Source organism: Lampetra fluviatilis, chromosome 6 (genome assembly GCF_964198595.1).
Source record: "Lampetra fluviatilis chromosome 6, kcLamFluv1.1, whole genome shotgun sequence".
Classification (NCBI taxonomy): Eukaryota; Metazoa; Chordata; class Hyperoartia; order Petromyzontiformes; family Petromyzontidae; genus Lampetra; species Lampetra fluviatilis.
Window position 1 is genome coordinate 945,783 of NC_136280.1, and position 27,300 is coordinate 973,082.

The 27,300-nt window shown below is 51.7% G+C and overlaps 1 protein-coding gene across 3 annotated transcripts in view; it reads right to left on the reverse strand.

Annotated features, from left to right (window-relative positions):
* The window catches only part of LOC144932994 (sarcoplasmic/endoplasmic reticulum calcium ATPase 2), a 37,505-nt gene extending 10,498 nt beyond the window's left edge, over positions 1-27,007 (reverse strand). For all 3 annotated transcript variants that reach the window (XR_013636965.1, XM_078857414.1, XM_078857413.1), the window contains exons 1-17: positions 26,163-27,007; positions 22,457-22,474; positions 21,219-21,301; positions 18,247-18,351; positions 16,124-16,262; positions 10,801-10,881; positions 8,900-8,985; positions 7,590-7,745; positions 6,443-6,751; positions 5,178-5,266; positions 4,428-4,530; positions 3,401-3,532; positions 2,723-2,848; positions 2,135-2,353; positions 1,242-1,364; positions 665-877; positions 72-292 (exon numbers count right to left, since the gene is read on the reverse strand). Coding sequence is in view for 2 of the 3 variants with exons in the window: in XM_078857414.1 (XP_078713540.1) it covers positions 72-292; positions 665-877; positions 1,242-1,364; positions 2,135-2,353; positions 2,723-2,848; positions 3,401-3,532; positions 4,428-4,530; positions 5,178-5,266; positions 6,443-6,751; positions 7,590-7,745; positions 8,900-8,985; positions 10,801-10,881; positions 16,124-16,262; positions 18,247-18,351; positions 21,219-21,301; positions 22,457-22,474; positions 26,163-26,280 (2,321 nt within the window). In the remaining variant the exon portion in view is untranslated. The remainder of the gene's footprint in view (positions 1-71; positions 293-664; positions 878-1,241; positions 1,365-2,134; positions 2,354-2,722; positions 2,849-3,400; positions 3,533-4,427; positions 4,531-5,177; positions 5,267-6,442; positions 6,752-7,589; positions 7,746-8,899; positions 8,986-10,800; positions 10,882-16,123; positions 16,263-18,246; positions 18,352-21,218; positions 21,302-22,456; positions 22,475-26,162) is intronic.
* Positions 27,008-27,300: the final 293 nt, after the last annotated feature.

The window sequence follows — 27,300 nt, forward strand, 5'->3', positions numbered from 1 at the left end:
GAGTAGCCGTGAGACCAGCCAGTCGGTGCACTAGTACGCGATACGGGAAGTCGGCAGGGTAGGTCGCTCACCACACCACCTCGCCCACGTTGGAGGAGATGAGGTAGCGGATGAACTGCTTCATGTTGTTGTAGATGGCGCGCCCCTCTTCCACGGCCGCCACGATGGACGAGAAGTTGTCGTCGGCGAGCACCATCTCGGACGCAGACTTGGCCACGGCCGTGCCGGAGCCCATGGCGATACCGATCTCGGCTTTCTTGAGCGCCGGGGCATCGTTCACGCCGTCGCCAGTCTGGGGACATTTAAAAAAAGGAGCAAACGAACGTTGAAACTTTCGCTTGCAACTCTCGCCAGCGGTGACTGCTGCCTGTAAGGGATGGCCACGGTCGCCGGAGGCGCACCCAGGGATGGCGGTCGGAGCTCCCGATCCTTCCACCCCTCCCGATGTCCCGGCATCAACAAGTGACCACAATGACTCGCTTGACCTGACAGGAATGCAAAATACTCACCACTGCCTCAAGGTCACACCAACACGGACGAATGTCGTGCCCCATTGCTCATTCGAGCAGGGAACAGCTTTAGAAAATCCATCGACATTCACTGCAATTAGCTAGGTTTCCAAAACAAAAAGGAGGCCCCGGTGCGGAGGGACAGCGCGACTCACCATGGCGGTGATCTCGTCGCAGCTCTGCAGGAACTCCACGATCTTGGACTTGTGCGAGGGCTCAACGCGGGCGAAGCAGCGTGCGCGCTGACAAGCCAACCTCTGCTCCTCCAGCGGGAGGTCGTCGAACTCGCGGCCTGTGTACGCCTTGTCCTTCACGTCCTCGTCCTCGCCAAAGATACCGATGCGTCTGCAGATCGCCACGGCCGTGCCCTGCACGATGCCCCCACCCCAAATCACATCGCTTAGAGCTCCGTACATGGATACAGTTATTCTGCAGGTTCATAACATGTCAAAATTAATTCATCAACTATTTATGCGACTCAAAAGTACACGTTTGTTGTTGGCAAGTCACTCAAGACACATTCACACACTTGTTGCAGCCGACGGCAGTTGTTCAATTGATTAATTTCCAAAGAGGCAATGCTGTTTCACGCCTCTCAATCGTGTTTTTTTTTCACCTCCCCGTTAAATAAAACGATTCAACAACTAGAACCAACTTGTTGAGACGTTTAACCGCAAGCACCTCGCAGGACAAAAACACCCAAACCCCGACCCCCGGGCGGTGTTGCGTCACCTTGTTGTCTCCGGTGATCATGATGACGCGGATTCCGGCCTCGCGGCACAGGATGATGGAGCTGGAAACCTCCTTGCGGGGAGGGTCCAGCATTCCCACGCAGCCCACGAATGTCAGGTCGACCTGCGAGGTGGGAGGAGAGGCACGGAAGTGGGGGGGGGCATTGCTTTAATTTCCTTCTAGTAGGTAATATCCCTGGTTACTAGCAAACTGGAGTAGGCCCACGTGACCGGTAGCCACAGCGAGAAGGTACACTGGACGTGGTGTGTGCCCGGTGTGAAAATATTCTGCCAGTGACCGACCTGGTCAGAGCGTCTGGAAATTAAGGCCTGATCATGGGCGAATTAAATCGCTCGGCCCAAAAGGCACGCCCACAAAGCAGAATGCTACCTTCAGAGACCAACCCCAATCGACAAACTGCAAGCTTCATTAGGCGTGACCCCTCAATGCAAATTCCTGTTTTTTTCCCCCCATTCTTCACCACTGCCAATATCCATCAAGTTTGTCTTTTTACAAATGTATATTCTAATTACACTATTTAATAATTACACTTACAATCCATTTGCTTGCTAAGAGAAATACACGACAACACGGACACCCCCTCTCTGTATGAACCAACCCATTTCTTTCAGCAATACCCCCCCATACGCACCATTCTCCTGAATCGACAAAGAGCTTGAAATGGTTCATCGAATTGTCAACTAAACCCCCAACCACCCCTCGCCTCCCACCCAACAGCACACGTGGCCAACAGAGGAGAGACTTTTCGCACCCGACTATATTTACGTTCAAATAAATTGAACCGATAAAAATCGGTGGAGCGATCGATAATTTCACTGAAAATCAGATGACACCGCAGCCTCGGGTGTGAACCCCCCCCCCCCTCCGCTCACCTCGTAGGAGACAAACTTGGTGGAGTCGATGAGGTTCATGTCCTCCCTGCGGGGCGGCATGTCGCGCGTCGCCAGCGCCAGGCAGCGCAGGGTGTCGCGGCCCGTGCCGTACTCGCGGATCGTCGCCAGGATCTTCTCCTTCATGCCGGCCGTCATGGGCAGCTTGGTGGTGCCCACGCGCACGTGCGAGCAGCGGTCGATCACTCCCTCGGGGGCGCCCTGACGCATGCGCCCCATTGCATCCAGTCAACAACCCTCGCCTTTTCCCTCCGATTCAATTTACACTATTGATTAGGCTTCATTATTTACGCGCCTATTTATTTATGCGCTTTACTAGGCATTGCGTTTATCGCGTGAACGCATAATGTAGGTGTAGAACAATGTAACTTGCAACCTTCATTGCCAACACTGCATGAGAGAAAAAATACACCACAGCCAAACGTTTTGGGATACAATTACAATGCGTGTTCCTTTGTAAACAGGCCAAAACATTTTTAAATAGCCTTTACGATGGTTACATGGGTGCCTCCGTTAGGTCCAATTGGCAAACGAACACCACGGTCACTTCGTGACCAGCGCAACAATCACCTTCACAAACATCTTGTTGCCAACGGAGGAGCGCGAGGGCTTGACGGGCGTGCAGTACACGGACATGGACTTGCGGTCGCGGGAGAACTCCAGGGTGAACTCCTTCTTCATCAGTTGCTTGATCACCTGCAGTGGCAGCGTGGGCAGACAGGGAAGGCCCAGGTGAGAGGGGGCTCAACCACTGCACTTGTACGGATGTAGAACTTCTTTCGTACCGTACGTAGCCAAACGTGCTCATCGGAGGTGCGGGGGAAAGACAAACTAAACACAAGAAGCAGGTCTAAAGAAATTAATTTTCAGCAGTGGTTCGTGTGCAGATCGTCAACTACCACTGGGGGCACAAAGCTCGTAGCCTTCTGGCCCAGACGGAGATGTCCACCAATTATGCATTCCGATGGCAGGGATTACTTATTGCATAGGACAATCACGGTTGGCTTCCCCCTACAAAGTGGTACTCATTTTATCAACCCCAGGAGGAACGATGAGCCGAGTAAACTCCCAACCACGAATTTCTTCCGATTGAGAGCCGAGCCACTCGCTCTTCCACGAAGAAGTGCAATTAAACAAATCCTCTCCCCCCTCAAGTGGACAACTTGGAGGTGCGTGAAGTATCAATAGGGGGGGAGGAGGAGCTATGCAAGGGTGGTGGTGGGGTCCGGAGGAGACGCTGCCACTCACATTGTTGCATGCGTTGGCCCTCTCCACCTTGGACAGGCCGACCAAGTGGGTGTCGAACACGTTCATCTTCTCCACCTGGCAGGTGAGGGCCGTCTCCGTGGCCTCACCCACCTTCTCGTACACCCCCTTAGCCTGCGGATGCACACACCGACACACGTGACATCCCGCCCTTGTCCATCACCATTAAACGCTATTTGCAATTAATGCGTGGCATCAGGAGTGTGCGTGTTAATGCGTGGCATCAGGAGTGTGCGTGTTAATGTGTGGCATCAGGAGTGTGCGTGTTAATGCGTGGCATCAGGAGGGTGTGTGTTAATGCGTGGCATCAGGAGTGTGCGTGTTAATGTGTGGCATCAGGAGTGTGCGTGTTAATGCATGGCATCAGGAGGGTGTGTGTTAATGTGTGGTATCAGCAGGGTGCGTGTTAATGTGTGGCATCAGGAGGGTGTGTGTTAATGTGTGGTATCAGCAGGGTGCGTGTTAATGCATGGCATCAGGAGGGTGTGTGTTAATGTGTGGTATCAGCAGGGTGTGTGTTAATGCGTGGCATCAGGAGGGTGCGTGTTAATGCGTGGCATCAGGAGGGTGCGTGTTAATGCGTGGTCCGCCAAATGGTATTTTGAAATTCCCATTCACTCAGGCTACCCCCACCCCCTGCAATAGAAAAACACCCAATCTGACATTTTAATAAAGTTGTGTTGCACAATTAAATGAAACGAGCCATCCATCTAATTGCGCTTAATTTGACCATGTTAACAGCATATGATTACGTGCCCAAATAACATCCTCCACGCTGTCCTCACCATCTAATAAACTGTGGAGAAACTCTGGAGTGGAGTCAATACCAGGTTCAATTAAATCGTGGCTCTTCACAAACAGAAGCTATTAATACCCTAGTTGTGTCAAGAATACACAATACATGGGGGGGGGAAACATTAATGAAATAATTCATTCAACATCGATGCTTTCGGACCCCCGTACGCCTTGAGATGGTGTGCATGTGCGCGCTGCCAGAGGATGCGCGCACCTCGTTGAAGTCGAGCGAGGAGTCGTTGCAGAGCGCGCAGATTGTGGCCAGCTCTATCAGCCCGTCGTACTGTCCGCAGCGCACGAGCTTATCATTCTTATACCTGAAAAACCACCCGTCCGCCACCGTGGACATTAAAGCAAAACCGACCGTCAAAACGAAAACGTTGTGTACGTTTTTTTAAGACAAAGGTTCGATGCGAACAAATACCTAATCTCCGGTTCGGGCAATTTGCCCAACACTGATCGCAGAACCAAGCTTATTTATAAAAAATAAATCTATTTTTAAAAATTGGTCGCGAAAGCCTACGTGTTAAACAAAAAAATTATCTATAAGAATATGTTTTAAAACACCGAGGAATTCTAAGCCACCCGCAATCTCAACAACATGTTTTATTTGTAATAAATAAACACCCCGTCACTTCTGGGTTAGCCGGTGCGGCCCCAAAGAACATTGTGTATTTTCTGGATACACGTGTAAAATTGGCAATTGAAACATTGGCACGCTACAAGAATGCTATAACCGTCGATGAATGGAGGCTGGCATTATCTCAAACCACATCACGACAATAGAAAACAATTGCAGCCAGGTGGCCAAGTGGATTGAGTCAACTGTGGGTAGCCTGGATACGCCATGGCTACCCAATTAAACCTTGGCAGCCTGTGTTCACCAAGGGGACCTCCGTTAACCGTGGTGGGCCAGGTCATCCGTGGCAAGGTCAGGTTAGCGGTGAGGAGTTGGGGCACCTACACTTCTCCCTCCGGTGCGTAGGTGGAGCCCGTGATGGTGAACTCGTTGAGGCTGCAGTTCTCGCCATCTGCACGGTCGATGATGAACATCTGCAATGCAATGTTTACACACAACACAAGGCCAGCGGTGAGCGAGGCAGCTCGCGGACCTCGCATCACAAAACAAGATGGCACAGCCACAAATTCACATTTGTTGCAGTGTGACGTAAGGTTTTCATATTGCATTTCAACCAATTACTTTAGTAGATATACAGAGTTTCATTTAAACGGTCGAAATTACCTACTAAAATGTATAAAATTTAAGTGGCCTTCTAGCACGGTTGGCTATGTATGCGACAGAAGATCAACATACATACGTTAAAGACTTCACACTTCCAAAAATTAAATCATTTCTCCTGAACAGCATTGGTGTGCTCTGTATATAGTGTGTATATACTGTACATGTACAGTGTGTAGAAACAGCGTGTATAAACAGTGTTGACAGCTGTCCGCAATTTGATTAAACAAAACAGCCTGCATCTCCCTTTCCCACTCAATGCATCTTAAATCTACTCGACATCTGTAAAAGGGCTTCATAGGGCAATTGGATTTCTCCAGAATAAATATTCTCATGAGATGTATGCATGTCTAACCTATGCAGGTGTAATGACAGGGTGCCACCTGTCGGCCTGACGGGGTAATCGCGGTAATGGGTATATTACGTAACGCCTAATTATGAGGGGGGCGTATCTGGGGTAAAGGTGAAAGGCGGAGTCAGTCGAAGCTCCGGGAACCTGCTTGAAGGTTCTGGAAGGGGGCGTGGCCGAAGGCGGGGCTTGGCTGCGCTGTATACAAGGGGGACCAAACCAGAGGTTCGGTGCTGTTGTGGGTCCTGGGTGCGTCGCTGCTCGCCGTCATCGCTCTTAATCGTCCGACCACGTGGCCGATCTTCTGCAAGACTCTCATCGTCGCCATCGCTGCGCTAGTCGGACGCCGACGATGGGGTTGCGTGATAGGGTCGTCTACGTGTAGCTGCGTTACATAAATGTATGTGTTCCTAATAAATAAGAAGCCTTCTACACGACGTGTCTCGGAAGCCGCTTACTACACATGTTTATCTGAGTCAGGAATCCAACTCATGCCTTTGGGATAATATCAGCGCGATAACTACTGCGCCACCACTCATCAACACACGACGACAATACGAGAACAACAACAATCGCAATCCTCCATTCACCGGCGGCGGCAACGTCACCGCAGCCGGTGGCCCGTTCGCAATTCGCTCACCCTGCACACGCTCATCTGGTTGGTGGTGAGCGTGCCCGTCTTGTCGGAGCAGATGACCGAGGTGCAGCCGAGCGTCTCCACGGAGGGCAGGCTGCGCACGATGGCGTTCTTCTTAGCCATGCGGCGCGTGCCCAGCGCCAGGCAGGTGGTGATGACGGCCGGGAGGCCCTCGGGGATGGCGGCCACGGCCAGCGCCACGGCAATCTTGAAGTAGTAGATGGCGCCGCGCATCCACGAGCCGCCGTGTACGGGGTCGTTAAAGTGGCCGATGTTGATGATCCACACGGCGATGCAGATCAGCGAGATGACCTGCGGAAGCGTGGAGCGGCACGGAGCGACGTGTCGGATAATTTCCACTGCTGTGTGTGTAGCTGGGCCCGATTGGCTCATTAACAGACTAAAATAAAAAAAATCTGCTTCATTTTCCTTGGCGCCAGTTACTCCGGGCCCCCCCCCCCACCCTTTTAAAAGAGCAGCTGCCTCCTGAAGGTGGGAAACCCACCAAGAAGCCACCCATGGTGCGACGCGGCAGTTGATGCCTAGAACATCACAAAGGCCTCCCCCATCACCTCCCGTCAAGCGGCACACGTGGGAAAAGGTGACTTTTTTTTACGTGTTCGTGTCATCTTGTTGAGTAATCAAACCAATAATCGATAATCAATTACTAAAATAATCGGATAGCCCAGCTCTACACCGCTGCTGTTAAACGAGAGATGACCAGCACTTGAAAAGGCATGATAACATGTATGCAATCGTTCCAAAAAGATAACCTTCACAAATAAAATACCCAAAACTGCCGGGCTGTTCAAACTCGTAACATTTTTGTTAAGGGCGTGCCCGCTTGAGCCGTGTAAGCGGTGGCTTGTACGCGTGGGCGTTCAGCACTTTGCTGCTGTACGGGAAGTGTGCGCGTTGGCGCGATGTTGGTAGTTATCCACGCTGGCGGGGTTAGGGCGGTTTTGCATGTGCCTCTTGAGCACACGGTGTGAGCTAATCGTGAGGTGCGTGGGCGGTGTACGCATCTGTGCATCGCGCATTCGTACCGCATGGATCGTGCGCGAACGCTCCTGTGGTTAGAACAAAGTACACGTGTGTGCGAGTGTGAAGAGGTTCGCGCACTCGCGAGCGTGGTGCGCGCATGCGGCACCTTGGACAGCTGCTCCCCAAACTCGTCAAGCTTCTGCTGGAGGGGCGTCTTGTCCTGTTCAGTTGCGGCCATCTCGTCACGGATCTTGCCGATCTCCGTGTTCACGCCGGTCGCCACCACCACGCCCACCGCCCTGCCCGCCGCGATGTTCGTTCCCTGCATAAGACAAAGCGTGCGCGTTTTTTTATTTAACCCGTTGCCCAAAACGCCGGTTACCAGAGCAAGCGTGAGAAATCACTTACAGCGCTTTGTGAATCCACTGACGGACGAAAGTCTCCCAATGCCATGTCAGTCATGGGACTAGTTTGTCCATATTAAAACACGTGTGGTCAGGGCAAGGTCAGACATGAAAGGCCAATCAATCCTGTTCACCGATCGATGGCCGGGAGTGTGCTAATTACTGTGCCACTGCTCCACCCCAGCATTAACATCCAAAAGCATCGATTATGATCTAGCCGCTGCTGGATAAAAGGATGAATGCCTCCCCACGCCATCACTATCCCTCGTAGTTAGACAAGTTGTCAACAGTGCAGAAAGAGGAAGGGTGAGGTGCGTGTCTGGAGTTTCACACACACAGGAAGATAAATACACGGATCGGATCTCAAAATATGGGACATCATATTGACCGATGACACAAAGGCCCTAAGTAGTCCTCATAAAAATAAATATTTAGAGTCTTGCATTTCTTGTTTAATCATCCATGGTAGATGATGCACTCACGACAAGGTGATTAGAATTAATGTCACGGAAAAACCAAACATTGGCACGCAGTCACATCAGAAACACCGCAGCAGAGGAAATGAGAAGGGGAAAGCGCAGGGACACGATGATAATAATAATGAAGTGTGCTTCTTGTGTTATTCTGTTTGCTCTACGGATCACAGCGATGACGACGGGCGTGCTGGATAACGAGGTCACCCGCTCACGCAGCACAATGGCAGGTGGGGATCAGGTTCCCCCCCCCACTCACTGTATTCTTGAGCAACACTGCAGCTCCACCTGCCCGCCTAACGAGTTGCCAGGGTGATACTAAAAAAAAACAATCTTTAGATATAGTTCAATGGAAATGTAGAATGTTTTTTACCAAGATGAAATGTGCAACCCATGTTCAATACACTGCTGTACAAAAGGCCTACCCCCACCCCACTTCCCCCACTCTCCCGACCACCCGCCCCCCCCCCCCACACCGTGTAGATCACAAGCGTTGTTTGACCATACTTCACCACCTGGTAATGAATGAAGCAAACGAATGAATGACCCATTTTCCATCGCGGGGGCACTGTTGACCAAAGCGGAGAAGTCTGACTTACAGAGAAAAGCATGTTCTTCTTGTCCTGGTTGACCGCTCTGGGGTCTGGCACGGGGTCCGTGTGCTTGATCACCGACACAGACTCGCCTGTGAACAGAGGCCGGGTGAACGCACAGACAAGTAAGCTCACCGAATGTTCCCGACCTGGTCAGATCTTAGAATACAAGCAGGTTTCCTCATCCTGGTTAGTGCCGAGATCAGTGAACACCAGGGTTTTCCAAACGCCATAGGGCTGTGAATTAGCTAAGATATGGCAATGGGTTCTTGCATCGACCTGTGTGGAGCTTTTCGTGTAACCACCCTCACGTTGCAAATTTAGTGGTGTGTGTCTGGCAAATTAAGCGAAACACCCGTTAAAGCAGTGTTCCTCATTTTATGGATTTTCTTTACCGAGTTGGCTAATACCCCCATCGGTTTGATTTGCCAGAAAGCAATGTCAGCCATGAAACGGAGCGATTATCCAGAACGCCTTCCGACAGGATCTACAATTAGAGAAGAACACTTCAAGAAACTGAAACCTTGCCTGGAATACCAGAAGGAGTTGTTAGCGCCGACAACCGAGCAGAAATCGTAAGTTACCGAAGCCTCTTTTTGAGAAACAAAAGGAGGCCGAGGGTGACACGGAAATTGTAAAGGAATGCTCCATTGAATCTGCTAACATTCTTTTCACTAAATTTCCAAACAAAAGGACAAAGTACTGGAAGAGATCAGTCTCTTGCAACCATCAGACATAACAGCTGCAAGGCAATGCGAAAATCATGGTACGGATGTTTCCGAAGCTCCAATGTATGAGGGGACCGCTATAGCCCGACAACAACAATCACAGGTTTCTGATGTGGTGGCCCTCCACAATATTTTACCGGGGAACTCTGCCTTGCTTAATGGACTCGGTCAAACATCCCAATGTAGCAGGACCTTCCTGAATTACCGCGAGACTCGCCAAGGCTTTTGTGGGTAAATAGCTGGCATTATTGTACTTGGTATACGAGATGCATGGCCCATTCATTCACCGTAACTGGACACCACCAGAGCGTTAAGAGCTGCTCCCGAGTGCTGCCTGCAGCATTAGGGATGAGCACTTCAATTACAGAGAAGCAAGAAGCAAAAGGGATACAAAATTTTAACATTATTTTAGAAGTGATTGCCATGTACACGACATTTTTAAAGTTCTCATTTGCATGACCTACATTTAAAATGGAACCTTGCCGAATTAGGTTTTAAAATCGGATGATTTCAATTCACTCTCATCTTACTCGACTTACTGGGCAAACGAGTGTCAATTTGATACCATAAACACTGTAGTCCCATTTCCTCAAGATGTAAATCATGTCGCCGGCGTTAATAATAGCTCGCTGAACAAAACGTTCGCTTGCCAGGTCGCATCGTTAGCGATGCCAACTAAGTGACAGAGCCGCCACTGTGGCCATACGCACACCCAGCACGCCGTATGAGCGAGTGTGCGGGCCTCGTGCCGATGGGCGCGTGAGGAATGGCGCTGCGATGCTCGCGTGACTTCGTGGGGCCCTTTGCCAAGCTGTAGACGTCTCGTGTCGCCATCTCGCAGCGCCGGATGACACAAACCCCAAGTTGCCCCCTTGCCGAAAAGCACCGCCGCCTACTTGAACGAACCCAAACTTGGTCGTGGAAACGGGGAAAAAAAACGTACGCTAAAAACGGTTCTTAAACTCACTCGCCAGCAGCGCCTCTAGATCGCATCCACAATACAACCGTGCCTTTTAACGGTCCATTAAGTAAATCTTTTCCAAGGAAACGTTCGGTCGGTTTTCAGCTGCGCAATGGGGTTGCACTGGTGTCCGCTTCCCTTCTTCTCCGCGCAATCACAAACATTATCTTCTTTCTTATGAAACAACCACCCCAACCCTGCCCCCCTCCACCATTCACCGGTGAGGATGGACTGGTCGACCCTCAGGGTGGTGGACTTGATGGACGTGAGCCTGATGTCGGCTGGCACTTTATCTCCCACTGCAAGACAAGGGAGAAAACGCAGGACGACAGATGCACACATTATCATCAGGATCACCGCGCACCGGGTAAATTATCAGGCACGTGCGCAGCTAATGGGTGCATATGGCCACGAGCGGACATGTCGACTCTTTAAGCTTTAAACGCTGCCTTTTTTTAAACAATCGGTCACAGGTCCCCGAGAGACCTCGAAGGCAGCGTGGGGAGAAGCGTGGCAGCAGGGTCGTGCGTCAGAGGGCCGACGGGGGAGGGTGCCCCCTAAAATCCGTGCCACCAAATAAGGACAAGCTATGAGCGCTGGGACCCAAGGCTGGCAAGGGGGGACGTGGACACACACAACCGTAGAAGCCTGCCAAACAGCTGGTCTCCACGGCTCAATCAGTAGCGGTGGGGAACTTCGTCAACGCGAGCCAATAACGGAGCGCGAGCTTCACGGAGCGGCCACGCGCGGGGGTCAAGGCAAACGCCCGCCGCGTCACGTCAACCCGGTGCGAGAAACACAATCCCCTTTTTTCCGAACCGCCGGTCCGTAAATTTACAGCGTACCACGAAGAGCGCCCGTAAAACACGCTCACGGAGTTGGGACTGTTTACAAGTCCTTCTGAGAATGTTTTTCAAGAAATGCCTTTGTTTATCAGCAACATTAATACTGGGGCCAAGAGATACGATCATGTTTGAACGAAGTGAACGACTTCAGCCGGCTCCAGGCAAGCAAGGCTATTTGAAGTTCCTCGACCCGAGAAAGGCCCGGCCATGTGGCCGGGAGGCGCCATGCACACCACTGGTTGCATTCAGATTTGATTACGACGAAAGTTACCATGCGGGACATGCGGGCATGATAACGGCGTTCTAAAGGAGGGACCGGGGGGTGGGGGTAGGTGATAGAGGACTGACAAAACCAAACACTCACCGGGTAATTATAACTCTGTTGCGATTCTCAGACGATGCAATCACCATGGCGCTAATTCAGTACACTTTATCCCAACGACCAATGTTATTTCGAAATGCAATGCCGCGTTGGGAACACAGTGCCTCACTTATTAAAGCGAAGAATTCCCACTATTCCCACCCTCCCCCACCACAGGAGGGAACATCGCGTCCGCGGGCCCCGGCGGCGCAAGGAAGGGGCCGCGGGCAGCGCTCGGCTGGTGCGCTGGGGGCCTCGTGTTCACATGCCGTGCGCGCGCGTCCCCCACTCGGGCACCCCCAAAAAAAAAAAAGATCGCCGGCCCAAGGTCACTTTGATGGTATTGCACGAAGCGCCGACAATGGGCAAACCTACATTACCACACCACCAAGCTCCTTACCCAGGCTTCAGAGTCTAAAGAAATGAAAGTAATTATTTTAGAATAGGAAACTGAAAGAGATCGGTTTCTTAAAAATGAAAGAAAAACGCAAAAGAGGGACACCAAGGCCCCCCCCCTTGTGCCCTGCGACCACCGAACGCGAGCAAGGTCGTAAATCACGCAGTGGCATCCCGACCAATATCCAAAAGCGTTATTTGGGAAAGCACTTGGTGGCCGATGTAATGTTTAGACAGCAATTGCAGTAATATAACACCGCATTAACATTCACCATTGTCAATCGATATCCATATACACCCACACACAAAGCCGTCGGTGCGCATCCTCATTACGCAGGTTTACTTTTTGACGAGGGGCTTACGTTTATGACGGGTTATGAGAGTTCTTATCGAGCACAGGGTTAGCCTGCGGCTGTATGTAGGAGGGGGGGGGGCCCACTGGCAAGTGCGATAACGCGTTCCTAAACCACTGTTCTAACACGGTTTCACTAGGGCTGTCAAGCTCTTTTTAAGTGTCCCCAGTCACGCCGGGCAAAGTCCTAACAGCTTACGCCAAAACAAATGGCGCAGCTATCACTACTCCCCTCCCCCTCGCCTGCCACTCATCCCCATTGCAATTGCAATCCGGTCCCCCGGGGGGGCAAAGTGACAAGAGACAATTGCCAGAGAGAACCGTTACCATTCTCTGGCCTCGCCACGGCATTTTAGAAGCGAGGCTGCCGGGCAAGCAAGACAGGAACATGTGCTTGTGTACGTGCGTGCGCGAGAGTATGCAAGAGTGTCAATTTGGGGGGGGGGGGGCGAATTGCAGGGCGGGAACGCAATCAGCAGAGTGCTCTCACGCCTGCCGTCCATCTTCCCTACATGGCCAGCTATCTCGCGGGCCGCGCACTCTTCAGCCAGCGTAGGGACCCCGCCGCGGGACACGCGCCGTCGCCGTGCCCGTACGCACATCCAGCCGCCAGCAGCGCCGAGGAAGCATTCTCCGTTGAAGGCAGTCGGGCCACAATACAATCTAGATATTATAATGCATTGTGGGAAAGACTGCAGTGCAGCAAAAATCTGTCGTTCTGCTGTAATGCAATTCCCCAACGTCTAAGCACCACACCGCCATCCTGCGCTGCCCGGTGAAGTGGAGTCAAAAACCTTCATGATCTACATATATAGTGGGGAGGCCATCACATTGCTAAGGGCTGTACATGTGCAATACTTTAATGTAATTTGCGTCTGCATGGCAAGAATATGCTGTTTAACTGACACTAACAAAAGATACATTTTGCATGCCGAGAAAGAGACCATTGCCATGATATATATTTTTTCTTTGAAGGCAAAACATATAACATTGTTATGGCATATTGATCAGTGTTATTTGATCAGTGTTATTAATCGGTGTAATTTTTTGTTTTTAATATGCGATTGTGCTCACGTCTTGAGCAAATAATTTGCATAGTAAGCGTAGAGTAACATTTTAAAAAATCCTCATCGACAGTTTCCCAACACTAGTATTGAATGTCATTCGATTTGGCACACAAAAACCAATGCAACCATCCTCATCGTGCGTGCAAGACTCGACTGTATTTCCAGCATGAGAGAGATATATGGGCTTTAAATATTTGAATTGCATAAAAGGCAGCTTGCCAAATACGTTGAGAGAATCTTTCACGTGTAATATGATGGAGAAGAAATGGTCATGTGGCCTTACAACGGCAATTATTCTTACATTTTTAAAATGACATTGAAATGCTCGAGTATGCGCCCTTAGGTGTCCCCAAAGGAATGACAAGGCAACTAATGAAACGTTAAAGCACACGTATTAAGTGACGATCGTTTATAAATAATCAAGCACTCGTGTTCATTTGGTTATCATCATTAGAGCTTAAGACCCTACAAAGCCTCAATAGGAGCCGATTAATAACTTACACAATCACATGGGACTCATAATAAAGGCTTGTTTACACTTTATACACACACACTCCCCTATGTGCACACACAAGCACTTCCAAACACAAACACACAGACACACGCGCCAGGAACCCAACCTCGGGTTATTTTTACGAATGGCAGGAGCAGGTGGGCTGGAGGCACTCGACACTTTCACAAGCCGCAGGAATCAATCGGCTCTCCTCCCGCCACACGCCTGCCAGGGGTGGTCAACTTTTCCACGGCTTGGGAAGACCGGTGGGGGGCGGTGGGGGTGTCATCTCCTCCTTAATCCCCAAAGAGCGACAGCTATGTTGCAGTTTACTTTTAAAAAGAAGCCGACGTCTCCTCGAGTCGTAAATCCTCATCTATACTCGGGTGCTGCGCAGAGATGCGCCCGATCTAACGCCAGAATACCAACCAGCAGCGCAAAAACAAATACAGCACGGGCTGGATTTACAGCTGGCCATGCATAACGGCCCGGCGCAGCACCTGCTGTACTTGAACTCCGATACAATACAAATGTTTGCCACCACGTGTCCCATTCGTCCTTTTTTACCCTTAACACTGCAGCTCCTGCAGCGCGTTGGTCAATCTCGACAACGGCAATCGTGTAATGTTACAAGTTGTTGAGGGCTGCCAACAAGCTTTGGTTTTTTGTTCTGCCTCGAATCATCGTGGGCGTGACACGGGTTTGCATTTGTAACACAACTAAAGGGTGGGGGGGGCTTCATCCAGCAGTGGATTGACAAGCGAGTGAAAAATCACCATTATTAAAATTCAACTGCATCGGACTGCGAACAAAACATTGGGTGGGGTGGGGGGGAATGCATCCAGCGACAATCCGACAGACAGGCAGCAAAGTCGGTCGTAGGGAGGCGGTGCAGCAGCATCTCCCCGTTGTGAATTTTCCCCCACACCGATTTTTCACCGCCTGCATCTAAAAATGTTCAATCGCCCCGGTTGAAAATGCGAGCGCGCATTTACGGCGGCGCACAACAGCAACGAAGCTGCCGCTTGCAACGGCTGGTAATGCAGGGTGATCAATAGCATCGATTAAACACTCGATCCCGGTCCACAGATGCACTGCAAGAAAATTGAAAGAGCTCCCCTCCCCGCTCTGCATGCAAAAGCTATCAGTCACGTCAGCAGACTACTCACACCCACTCCTCGCTTGAACCCAGGAGAGTACGAGCGAACACGAGGGGCGTGATTGATGCTCATGTCAGGAGAATATTTTTTTGTAGCAAGGATTTCAAATCTCCTTGACAGAAGGGGGTCACACTTTTTCACGCATTACAGGCTTTCCCCAATACTGGCACCAAATTAAAACGCTCACACCTTCGCGAGGCACAGCTCCCGGTATATTGCAATGCTTCAACTTGGTTCTGGTAGCAAAAGCTCCGAGCGGATTAAAGACATTTCCCCTTGCTCCGCAGCCCCCCCCCCACCACCCGCGAGAACCCATCCACTAACGTCTCGAGTGCCGTGCATCTGCGTTGCCATGCGTCATACTCAGCGTTGTGACCACGCGTCCGTTCCGGGGGGGTGGGGGGAGGAAAAATAAAATCTGCAAACATTGCCGTGGAAGCACGGTGGTGCACACGTGTGATCCAACAATTGGAGGCAAGGGTTGGTGGATCGCGTGTAGATTTTTTAACTCGCAAACCTGTTAGAATGTAGGTACTACAGTAACTGGGTTCGTAAACCCATCTGCGAGTGCTAGAGTAGAAACCCATTGTAGGCCTGGATTTGCTTTGGGAACTCCAGTTTCCTTTCACACACAAAGCACTCCTAAACAAGGAAATGGCCAAACATCCCAATGTAGGACCCCCTCCTGAAAAAAAGCCTTCAGAACTTTTCTGGATAAATAAATGCCACGGGATAGCAGACCACGTTTCCCGCACCGCACGCTCGACGCAAGGTTACAGAACGTGCAGACAGACGCACACGCGACCCATCTGCCACCCGCCCCCCCCCCCCCACATTTTGCAGTTACCACCACGTGCGACTACCCACCTGCCACCTCGACAATGTCTCCAGGCACGATCTCGCGGGCCTTGATCCTCTGCACGGACGTCCTGTCCTGCCGGTACACCTTGCCCATCTCCGGCTCGTACTCCTTGAGCGCTTCGATCGCATTTTCCGCATTTCTCTCCTGTGGACGTTACACACGGGCAACAATCACCAGCGACAACTGTGAGGTAATCTGTCGTCAATTACACAGATGTACTTATTATAGCAGAGCGTACTGCGTCAGCATATTTCGGAATTCTGAGTTCTCACTAGGCCATTGTAACTCGGAGAGCGCCAAATTACTATTCTAAAAATAAGCAGCCGGCCGCCGGGTTATAATTACCTGGCGCCAACTACTCCTGCACGCCATGTGTGCGCCACAGCAGCACAGGCATCGTGACGTCGACAAACCGACGCCTAAAGCACACACGGCGAGATCAATATTTGCCCTCGTGCAAAAGGACGTAAGATAGTTCCCGCATCAGTACCAGCTCTTTTTGTACTCCAGGGGCCCAAGACCGGGAGCAGCACACGGCCGTACGTTTGATTGGGCTCCAACGGCAGGAACGCCACGAGGTACGCACACAGAGCGCTGCTGGCAAAGAAAAGGCCAGCCGGGCTTTCATAACTTTTGGCAGGAGACTGCGCGTGGAACTGAATAATTCCGTAAATGAAAAACCAATAACAAGCTGGGCAGCGCATCAGTGGGAGAGGGCTTATAAATGCTCCGCATCAGCACAGCGCCGACAGTAGGATGGGCGGCCGACTGTCGCACAGTATGATGCTGCTCAGTGATGGGCATTAATGGCTTTCAAAGGCGACAAGCAGCACACATTTCATCGTATATTTAGAGGCGCACGAAAAAGATTGCTTCCTCGTGAGCGACCAACTTTTAAGCTAAATATTGCCAAGACTACAGCGACCCATTGAAAACCACGCAAACAATACGAGTCAAGGTACATGTTTACACAGTTCATGTACATTAAACACGAGGATGGTTATTTTTCCGAGCAATTTCCCACGCGAAACGAGCTAAGCCGAGGCGCCCCGCTTCCCTACACGGACTAAGACACGACAGATGAGCTTCTTGCACGACTATTATTTTTGGCCCCTTTTCCGCAATTCTAAAAGAGCACAACCACCCCAGCGCGTACGCGAAACAACAATAATTGCTACCCCCTGCCGTTTCCGAGGAAACGGCTGCCCTGCCCTGCCAAGCACGAAGGCCTGTCGCCCTCTACTTGCCGCATCATTGACACGAGCCAGGAATGTCAAAAGGCTTCAGAGCTCCTACACCCTAGTTGTTGTTGTGGCACCACCGGACCAGCGCGAAGCCACCCTTGCGACGAGGCTGCAGGTTGCCACCAACAGACGCAAAATGTTTTTTTTACGCGCTCCAACTAAGGTTGAATGCGTTAACTTGTTCACTTCTCTCCCGTCTGTCCGTCCGCCCAGAATGCGTGGTTAACAATAACTCTCGTAAAGATGATCCAATATCAACATTTCCGTCAAAGGATTGCTCCAAAACGTTTCAATAATAATGAACAAGTCTTTTCGGCCCAGGCGACGACCTCACGCATCACGCCCGCGCCACGCCCTCGCTCCCTATGTCATCACGCGCAACGGCGCTTCGGGACGTCACGTGCAGTGCAGCATCAATCTCATTGGTGGAACAGAAGGTAACAGTATTAATCGCTAACGGAATACTTGCGAGGGCAAAACGCACGTTGGACAGCATGGTGCGATTTTATTGTGTTGTTTTACAGCTGCCGATGGCCGTGCATCAGAGCCCGGCTTAAACGTCCGCTGCCGTGCCGGACCGTCCGCACAGTAGCTTCACGGAGCGGTGCCGTGCCAAGCCTGCTCCACTGGTGCCGCTCCCATACTGAATTAACCCCCGTAAGATAAACACTCGCGTGCCCTGCGGAAAGGACGTATATTTAGGCTCGCAACATTTTTCCATGACATTGTACGAGGAGCCGCAAAGCAAAAAAAATGCACAAGTTGGAGCCAAGTTCGCGTGTACTCGTGTTGGCCGGCGGAGGTCATGCACAGGGGCAGCGGCGTTACGTAAACCGGAGCCGTCGGCGCGAGTTCGTCGTGTTCCGACGAGGAGAGACGAGTACCTGCCAGACTCCGACGACGGCGTTGGCGATGAGGATGAGGAGGATGACGAAGGGCTCGACGAAAGCCGTGATGGTTTCCTCGCCTTCTTCGAACCACGCGAGCACCTAAAGCGACCGACGCCACAGCGATCATCACGTATCCGTGCGCAGGAGGACAACGCAACAGCACGATGCGGATTTATAGAGTCTAAAATGTTACCACATCGCTGCACAGAGACAGCACGCAGGGTGTTTATACATGGCAGTCAGTTATAGGCAGGGGCAGAAACAGGCCTGAAAGTGTGGACTACGAACTGTGGTGGCAAGTCTATGCCACGAATGGCTGCGGAAAGGGAGTTCACAGGATCAACCCAAATCATGCATGACACAGTAGGCCTTTAAAACTTCACTCCTCCAGCAGATTAACATTTTCCTAACACAGGGTCACAATTCTATTAAAGAATCGATCATTTTTAGTCTCAACTTTACACCGTGAGAAAAAAAAAACAATATAAGCCGTCGCTTCTCAATGCAGTTAGGTCCCAAATTGTCGAGTTTTGTTCGAATCTTTTAGCCTGACCGTAGTAAAAATAAAATCATTTGCGTGATTTTGCCTCGATTGTCAACACTCGACACGCACATTTCAACGCACGCACCGTGCGAGCGACGCTATATTTTGCTTGGTTAACCCACGCGTCATTACACGCCCGGAACGAAATGCGAGACCCCTCACGGTCGGGTATTGTGGGATACGTGCAGTGTACACACAAATACATGCAAATACAAACTCCCCTTCATGCATGAGACAGTACTCGCACGTGGAATAATATTGCGCGTGTGGAGTTGATAAAGTATTGTGAAACCAAGTTTTCAATAAGGGGCTTGATTATTTGGTCAGTGTGAATGCAAGTGTTTTAGCATTAATTATCTTGAATTAAACATTCACACATTCTTGACCTCGTAATAAACTCATTTCTCAACCATAACACAGTATTTCTGTTGGAACAATTAACATCTGCGTTTGCTCACGTTCTTCTGGACGGTTTGATTAGTAATTGTTTATGGCTGTGCATCTCTGCTGTAATTACTTTTAATCCAGTTTTTCCCAGACAGAGACATTTAGCCTCAACGGACTCTCACGAGGTTGTACATGAAGCACACGAGCACTCGCACGTAAAACAGCTGTAAGGGAAGCTCATTCCAGACACTGAGAAGCAGATGAGATAGGATTTTTGTACTCTTATTGTGAAAACACACGAAACAGAAATGTAATACAACGCTAGCTTAGTGGATCCTTTTTTTTGTTTGGCACGAGATAAAAAATGGGGTTGAGGATTACTGTATACATATGTAATCCACATATTTCATTATTTCAACTTGTTACGTAATTATTGTTTATGTAAGCATACGATGCAACTTTTTCTGCTTGGCCTTGGCATGTCTTGCGCAAAAGGGAAGTTAGCCCTCCCCCGCCACAAGAACCAACACCCGCACCACCCACAAGAATCAAGTTAATAAGTACGTTTGCAACTTTCACTCATTGTACACAGTAACTAGCTGGGCTTCTGATCACTTTACACGTGAAAAGGACTTGTCGGTCCACAGTACAAAAGCACAAGCTGCCAGCATCCTGGAGCAACTTCATTCCCCCTGCACACCCACCCTGCCAACCATGCACATTAATCCCCCAAAACAAACAGCTGTTGTTTCTGGGCAGCACCTAACAGCCCCCCCCCCCTTCACGCATCACCTCTTGCCCGTCCCACCCATCACCCTCCTTCGGTAAGTGACAGCTGCAGGCCAGGGTGAGCGAGCGGGCTGGCAAGTGCTGCCATGCCTCCATTTCCCATGTGTCCTCCCCGCGTCAAGTGTGGCACGAGCGGCATGGACACCCGAGCCCACAGTTTGTACAACGCTTGGACGTCTACATAAGCAGGGATCAACGGGCTCGACCCGGGCAATCGCACATTACCCCCGGCGCGCATCTGTCTATCTCTGCCCATCCGCTGCTCAAACCATATCGAGAGACAGCAGCCAGGCGGCGCGTCATTGCCTGTCCTTTGTGTCCGCGCGCCCCGTGAGAAAGGATAACGCACGACTGTACATGCTGCACTGTGCCTGTGTCATGGATATGAACGACCGCAGAGAAGCAGCCAATGATTTTTGCCGTGAATGCGCAGAAGGACTGGGCGTACACTCGTACACCACCTACGCACATTCATCTATAAATAGCATAGACTCGATGTACGTTTGCAATTTTGAATGGTTCGGCAGAAAGGAATTACTGTTGAAAACGACAAGTAGTAAAAAAATATATAACATCACCACTTTAAGAGGGTTCATGAACGTCACCAGCACGCTTTTTCCAAAACAACGACGTGGGCACAGCAGGCAGTGGTCGCCTTTTAAACTCCAGATCAATACCTTTGGGCAGCAACACTTGCCACGGAGAGTCTTTTAAAGCCCACCACTGTGGATCAAGGACAGTTATAAATATGTCTAGCTGTATGAAGGTCAATGTCCTAATATGGTTTGGAACTTTTAAGTGAGCGGAGGGTTGCAAGCCAAACGCCGCCACCAATTCTGCCAGAAGCACCACGGCACTCGCAGTCCCCCCGCTCGCTGCGGTTCAAAGTTCAGCGCATAAAAAAAGACAAAAGCGACGAACCTGGAACAGCAGCTGCTGAACGAGGGGGACGAGTGTGCAATTGACAGGTGGTTGCGTAACAATAACCACATCAAAAGCGCGACTCAAAATGGCAACCTTACATGCCTCTGGTGCGTCTTGCCAAGGACGTCCTCACAGTGAGTGCGAGGTGAGGGTAGACACGCGCCAAGCGTCGCACACTCCGACCGTGCTGTTCTTAGATTGGCAAATAGCTCCACCCCCACACCTGGTCCTGTAGCATCACGGGCCGTACTTCAGGGTTGGACTAATCCCACCAACGCACTTTCGATAACCACCCACCCCGCCAGTGCCCAAAAATACTCACAAAGGATATGCAGGCTGCCAGAAGCAGGATTCTGACCAGGAGGTCTTCAAACTGCTCCATCACGAGTTCCCAGAGGGACTTGCCTGTCAGGGCAAACCACCATCACAATCACATCAGCGTGCGATTCCGCACGCGGGCCCACCGCACGCGCACTCCGCTCAACACCTCAAAAGAAAATGCAACTACGGGCGATCGCGTGGGCGAGCGGCAGTACGTCTGCAGAGGTTCCCAATTCGTGCCCTGTGGTCACCCGGTTTAAAGCTGCGAGCGGTGTTAACCAGTCCGCTTCACGGTGAACGTTCAAGATTCTGTAATGTTGTTAATAAAAAAGAAGGCAATGTGCCACAGTGTCAGTTAGAATTTGAATAATTACTCAAATTACTTAACTGGGTAAAACCAAAGAGCAACATTACCCCACACAGGAAGACCATACTTGTATGCAAAACTTCACACCTTTGTGGGAGCCTTGCTCTGTAATGTTGCGAATACCAAAATGTACTAAGGGACTACGACTACAATTATCCAAAACATGTAGGCTTTCGCGACCAATATCATCCATAATACAGGTTTTTTGGCTTATTGCATGGCTCACCAGTCCGAAGTGTATGCCCAGTAAAATATGAATATTGGTTATGGCCAGCGCAGACTGCGGCGTAAGTCCATACGTGCCTGGTGTGCCGAGTTGCACCGCAGCAAATGCTACCGTTTATGCTATTTACGCGATCCAACCGAAAATGTTTTACTGTATTATGGACAATTACACAAAGTTACCCCGCAGGCTGGATTTAAGAGTCTTGCGGGTGAAAACGTTTTGGCATGTTCAAATGCAGTTGATTTAACACCGCGGGAAAAGGAACTAAAGTAGAGCATCGCATCAACCCATTAACATCGAACGTTCACATGCAGGAAGGGCCGTTGCAGTAGCTGGACTTATAACAAAGATGCTGATAATAAAAAAAAATACAGCGAACATCAGTCTAAAAGGGCGAGTAATAAAATTATCCTTGCAGACCTCAAGCAATTACTTTTTTTCAATGTATACTGTACGTCGATGACTCGGCATTAATTATTGTAAGAGCTTCTTCGTCCATTTCGCAAGACGGTATGATGTACGCACATTACCTACGCGAGCACGCAACAGTGGGCAGCGGAGAGTAATTCTATTTCGCTTGAAAGTGATTTGCAAATATACAATGTGTACGCTCCCGCGAGGTAATCACGCAGTATGCGGTAATTACCTTCTTCCGCTGGTAGCTCTGTTTCCACGACAAGTTTCCGACGAGCACATGGGAGAAAGAGGGGGAAAAGGGGCACATTTTAGTCAATTTGTAAGAACCAGACAACACTGGCATTCTGCCATAAACCAGACTCACCGCGTGGGGGTTCAGAACAAGAGTGACAGGGCCCTGACAGGACCCCAGGTTGCCTTGTGGACACAAACATTCATGTAGATGAAGCTAAACACAGGTGCTTGATGTGGCCTAGCAGCATGCACCTCTTTAGCAGCTACAGGTCACAGTGCTGAAGGGTTCCATTCAAGTTGTTGCAAAAGACTGGGGATAAAAGAGTCAAATGGCCAACCACCCAAGTTGTCGTGATCATCATCATCTGATATCGCCCACATTTTGTAATGTCACTCAATGCGTAAAGCAGGCATAAGGAGGCCACAAGCAGTGATGGACCCATGTGGAATGCTGGACCCATGAGGTAATGTACACAGTCGCTTAACGCTGGACGCACAGCCACTTACTGATGAACACGCAGCTTAAAGGTCACGGGCAGGCTCGGCCTCCATCTCTTAATGCGGCGGCGGTTCATGTAAACTTCCAGCGCTTGGCTAATGCAGTAAACCGGGGCCAATGAATGATGTACACATCAAGCTGCAGACACGCTAAATGCACGGCGTACACATGCAGCCCTTTGTCACTCCACTGCTGGATGAAGGCCTCCCCATGCCGTGTGGGTGCTTGGGATTTTAATTGACAATACTTTGTACATTTACGTGGTGTACGCAGTACCACAAGTAAAGTGGTACGTCGCTAATTCTTGTGTGCCATGTATACAGTAAGGGATTTACAGTGAGCCATGCTTAGTGCATGCTTATTGCATGGCTCACCAGTCCGAAGTGTATGCCCAGTAAAAGGTGAATATTGGTTATGGCCGGCCCAGACTACGGCCTAGGTACACGTCTGGTGCCAAGTTGTACCGCAACATTGCTAAGCAACAAGACCTGTCTCCAGCAAGTCCTGTGCAGCGTAGTGATTATCTAAATAATTGATGCAGCAAGTAATATACGTGCACAGTGTATTGGCTCAAGTCACGCACAGGCACGGTTTTGTGGTGTGGGCTTAATGGGTGTTCAGAGTGTTTGGGGTAGTAGTGTCAAGCGTGAGGAGGTGCAGAGTGATGAGAGCAGTGAAGATATGTAAAGAGCTGTGAGGTGGTGTGGGGAGTGAGGCGATGTCAAGGTGGTGTCAAGGTGGTGTCAAGGTGGTATGGGCGTTAGGTGCGAGGAAGAGGTGTCAAGGGGTGGTGGTGTGGGGAGTGGATCGTGCGGCTTGTAAATGGGTGAAGGAGCTGAGGAACAATGGGGCACATGGAGAGAGGCGAGGTGTAATCGAGGAGGTGTTGTGATGTGTTAGATGAAGTGAGTTGAGGTTTCAAGAATGAGGCGCCGTTGGGAGTTATTAGGGAGCGAGGGGCGATTTGGTGAGGTGAGGGAAGAAGATGCGGAGGTGAGTAAAGAGGTGTGGAGCAGTGAGATGAGGGATGGTGTAAGATGCTAGAAGGGGAGTGAGGGGAGTGAGGTGAGTGAGGTGGTGGTGAGGCGAGGTGGTGAGGTGAGTGAGGTGGCATGGTGAGTGAGATGGTGAGGGGAGCGAGGTGGTGGTGAGGTGAGTGAGGTGAGGTGGTGGTGAGTGAGGTGGTGAGGGGAGGTGAGGTGGTGAGGTGAGTGAGGTGAGTGAAGTGGCATGGTGAGCGAGGTGGTGGTGAGGTGAGTGAGGCGAGGTGAGTGGAGTGAGATGGCATGGTGAGTGAGGTGGTGAGTGAGGTGGTGGTGAGGGGGGTGAGGTGAGTGAGGTGGTGGTGGTGAGTGGGGTGGTGAGGCGAAGTGAGTGAGATGGCATGGTGAGTGAGGTGGTGAGTAAGGTGGTGGTGAGTGAGGTGGTGGTGAGGTGAGTGAGATGGCATGGTGAGTGAGGTGGGTGAGGTGAGTGAGGTGGTGGTGGTGAGTGGGGTGGTGAGGCGAAGTGAGTGAGATGGCATGGTGAAGCGAGGGAGGTGAGGCGAGGTGAGTGAGGTGGTGGTGGTGAGGTGGTGAGGTGAGGGGAGTGAGGTGGTGGTGAGGTGGTGAGGCGAGTGAGGCGAGTGAGGTGGTGGTGAGTGAGGTGGGTGAGGTGGGTGAGGTGGTGGTGAGGCAAGGTAGTGGTGAGCGAGGTGGCGAAGCGCCGGTTCGGCCATTATGCGAATGAATTGGCAGCGCCGCACAAACTTCCCAGCGCAGATGCGCGCGCCGCGCCGCACGGCCGACGCCAATTCGTCGCCCGCCGTCACGTGGGGTCCGAGGCGACCAATGAAACTCGGAGCAGAGCACTCGCGATGCCAAACCGTAGTGGGAACTCTAATGTCTGCGCCGGGCGTACACGAGGGAGACGATTCGTGGGGGGGATGAGAGGCCAGGGAGGAGGGATCGGGGCCCTGGGGACGAGGAGACGCGAGGGGGCATGGAGGGGCACACGGGAATCCAGAATAGGACGAATGCTACAAGAGGAATTAGACGGGGAACAAGGGAGACAAAGGGGGTCGGTGAGGGGGGGGGCTTGAGTCTGGGCGGCACTACGGGGATGGGGGGGGGCTCCGGAGTCGTGATGGGAGACGATGACATTCTTGACGCTTCATTTGTGTTGTTGCCCCTCGGGAGGCACAAGGCGACAACAAAAGCCCCCCACCACCTCCCCTTACCGGGGTCGGGGACGTAGACGAAGACCAAGAGGGCATCCTCCGCCTAAGAGGATTTCAGGGGGTCTTGGAAGGGCAGTGAATGGGTGAGCAGAGCCAGAGAGCCATGACTGACTGACTGAGCGCCCCCCCCAACCCGCAGGGAGAGAGAGATGTGTGATGGGGGGGGCTCTCGGACAGGCTCTGTCAGCGAGGTTTTAGTAATTTAGCGGCTCGTGACACGAGACACCGCCGCGTGGTTATTTTCTCCCTCGCCGCGGCACAGATCCACACGGCGACACCGAGAGAGAGACACATTACACGCCGTGCCCCCCCCCCCCAAACACAACGTGACACAAAGCCGTGCTACTCAACACGCGGCGTGGTTCTGTAACCGGCCACCCGTGTTGAAGACCGGGGCCCCAGGGGGTAGGAGGGGGCCTGGGAGATTGGGGTTGGACAGGGTCCACCAGCACAGACCCGGACACAGACTTAGCAAGGGATATACGAGGGGTACAAAGTCCGAAATTGAGGGATTGTGACAAGACCGTGGAGATATTTGGTGACCCGACACGTGTCACGAATGTTCCAGAAAGTCTCCCATTGCGGTCTTCCTGACAGATGGATGTGCGGCTTTGCGGAACAAGCGAGAACACAGCACGGCTGCAATGAGGGTTCCCTCCATTCATTCATCCGCAGAGATTGGGATTTCCATGGGGGAAAAGGGGACCCCAACCCAACGGGGATACAAACTGGCAGGAGGGTTTGGACAGCGTATACCACGGATACTCTGAAAGAAAGGGGGAAAACCATGAATCAATGGCGGTAGAAAAGGAAACCATCCAAGATCTTCGGGGGTGAATTTACTGGGGGTACAGGGAACAACCCATTGTGGATACTGGAGGCCCACCGAGAATACGGGGAGATCGTGGGGATTGAGGGTTCCCCGAAGGATAGAGAGAGAATCCGCCGGGGATTCGAGGCGAGTCGCACTCCACCACTCACCGTTGGGGCCATACTTGTCCCGGGCCCTCTTCACCTGGTCGGGGCTCAGGCCGGTGCTCTCGTTCACGCCAAAGAAGGTGAACACCTCCTCCACCGTCTTGCCGTGCCCGTTCTCCATGGTGGGGTGCTTCGTGTGCGCGGCCCCGGGGTCGCGGCCTCGATCTCAAGTCTCTCTGCTGGCCGACTGGCTCGGTCTCTCTCGGTCTCTCTCGGTGTCTCTCTGTGTATGTGGCCGTCTGTCTCTCTCTCTCGCTCTGGCTGGAAGCGGCTACACGTGGACTCCTCTTCGTGACCCCGTGTGAGATTCTCTTGGCTCTCTTTCAGGGTTAACGATTACGAACGCCACTGTTAGCTACCCCCCACCCACCTCGCCGCCCACCTCCTCCTCTGCTGCTGCTGCTGTTACAATTACCGTGACAATCAAATAAAAGACAGGCCGACTGGATAGATCTCAATTACCGCACGCCACTGCCAGCCACACCTCGCCAGCCACTGATCTCTCGCTCCCTCCCTCCCCTCTCTCTCTCTGTGCCGCCGGCCGCTAGAGGAGACGCCGCCGATGACGACGACGACGATGACGGCGCGGGGCGCGTCCTCGGCTTAGGAACGGCGACAGCGCTTGGCAAGCTTAGAGCGGGCGGGGAGCGCAGGAGCTGCTGCTGGTGCTGCTGCTGTAGCAGCTGCTGTGGGACGACGAAGGAGGACGAAGGAGGTGGATGTGGTGGTGGACGCGAGGCGTCACGCGGCGGGCGGGCTGCGTGGAGGAGGAGGAGGATGCCGCTCGGAGCTCCGCTAGTTATGCCTGGCGCCCACAGCGGCCGCCCGAATGTGGAAGCTCGCGATTGGTCGAGGAGGCCGTCACGTGGGGGTACGTCAGCAACCGTTAGGGGGGGTGCAGGATGGGGGGGGGGGCAGTGGCCCCTCCCCTCCCCCACTATTCCCCCCCCTCCTTTCTTCTCAACCCCCACCCCACCAGCCCATTGTAGGTTTACCGGAATGTAAGACGCACCGGAATGTAAGACGCACCCATAACGCGTGGCCAGATGTGTCTCGTATTGTTTGGGTCACGTCGATAGGTTCAAAGAAAATAACAAAAACCTACGACGTTTCGATCGCGACACCCTGATGACGGCCGCTT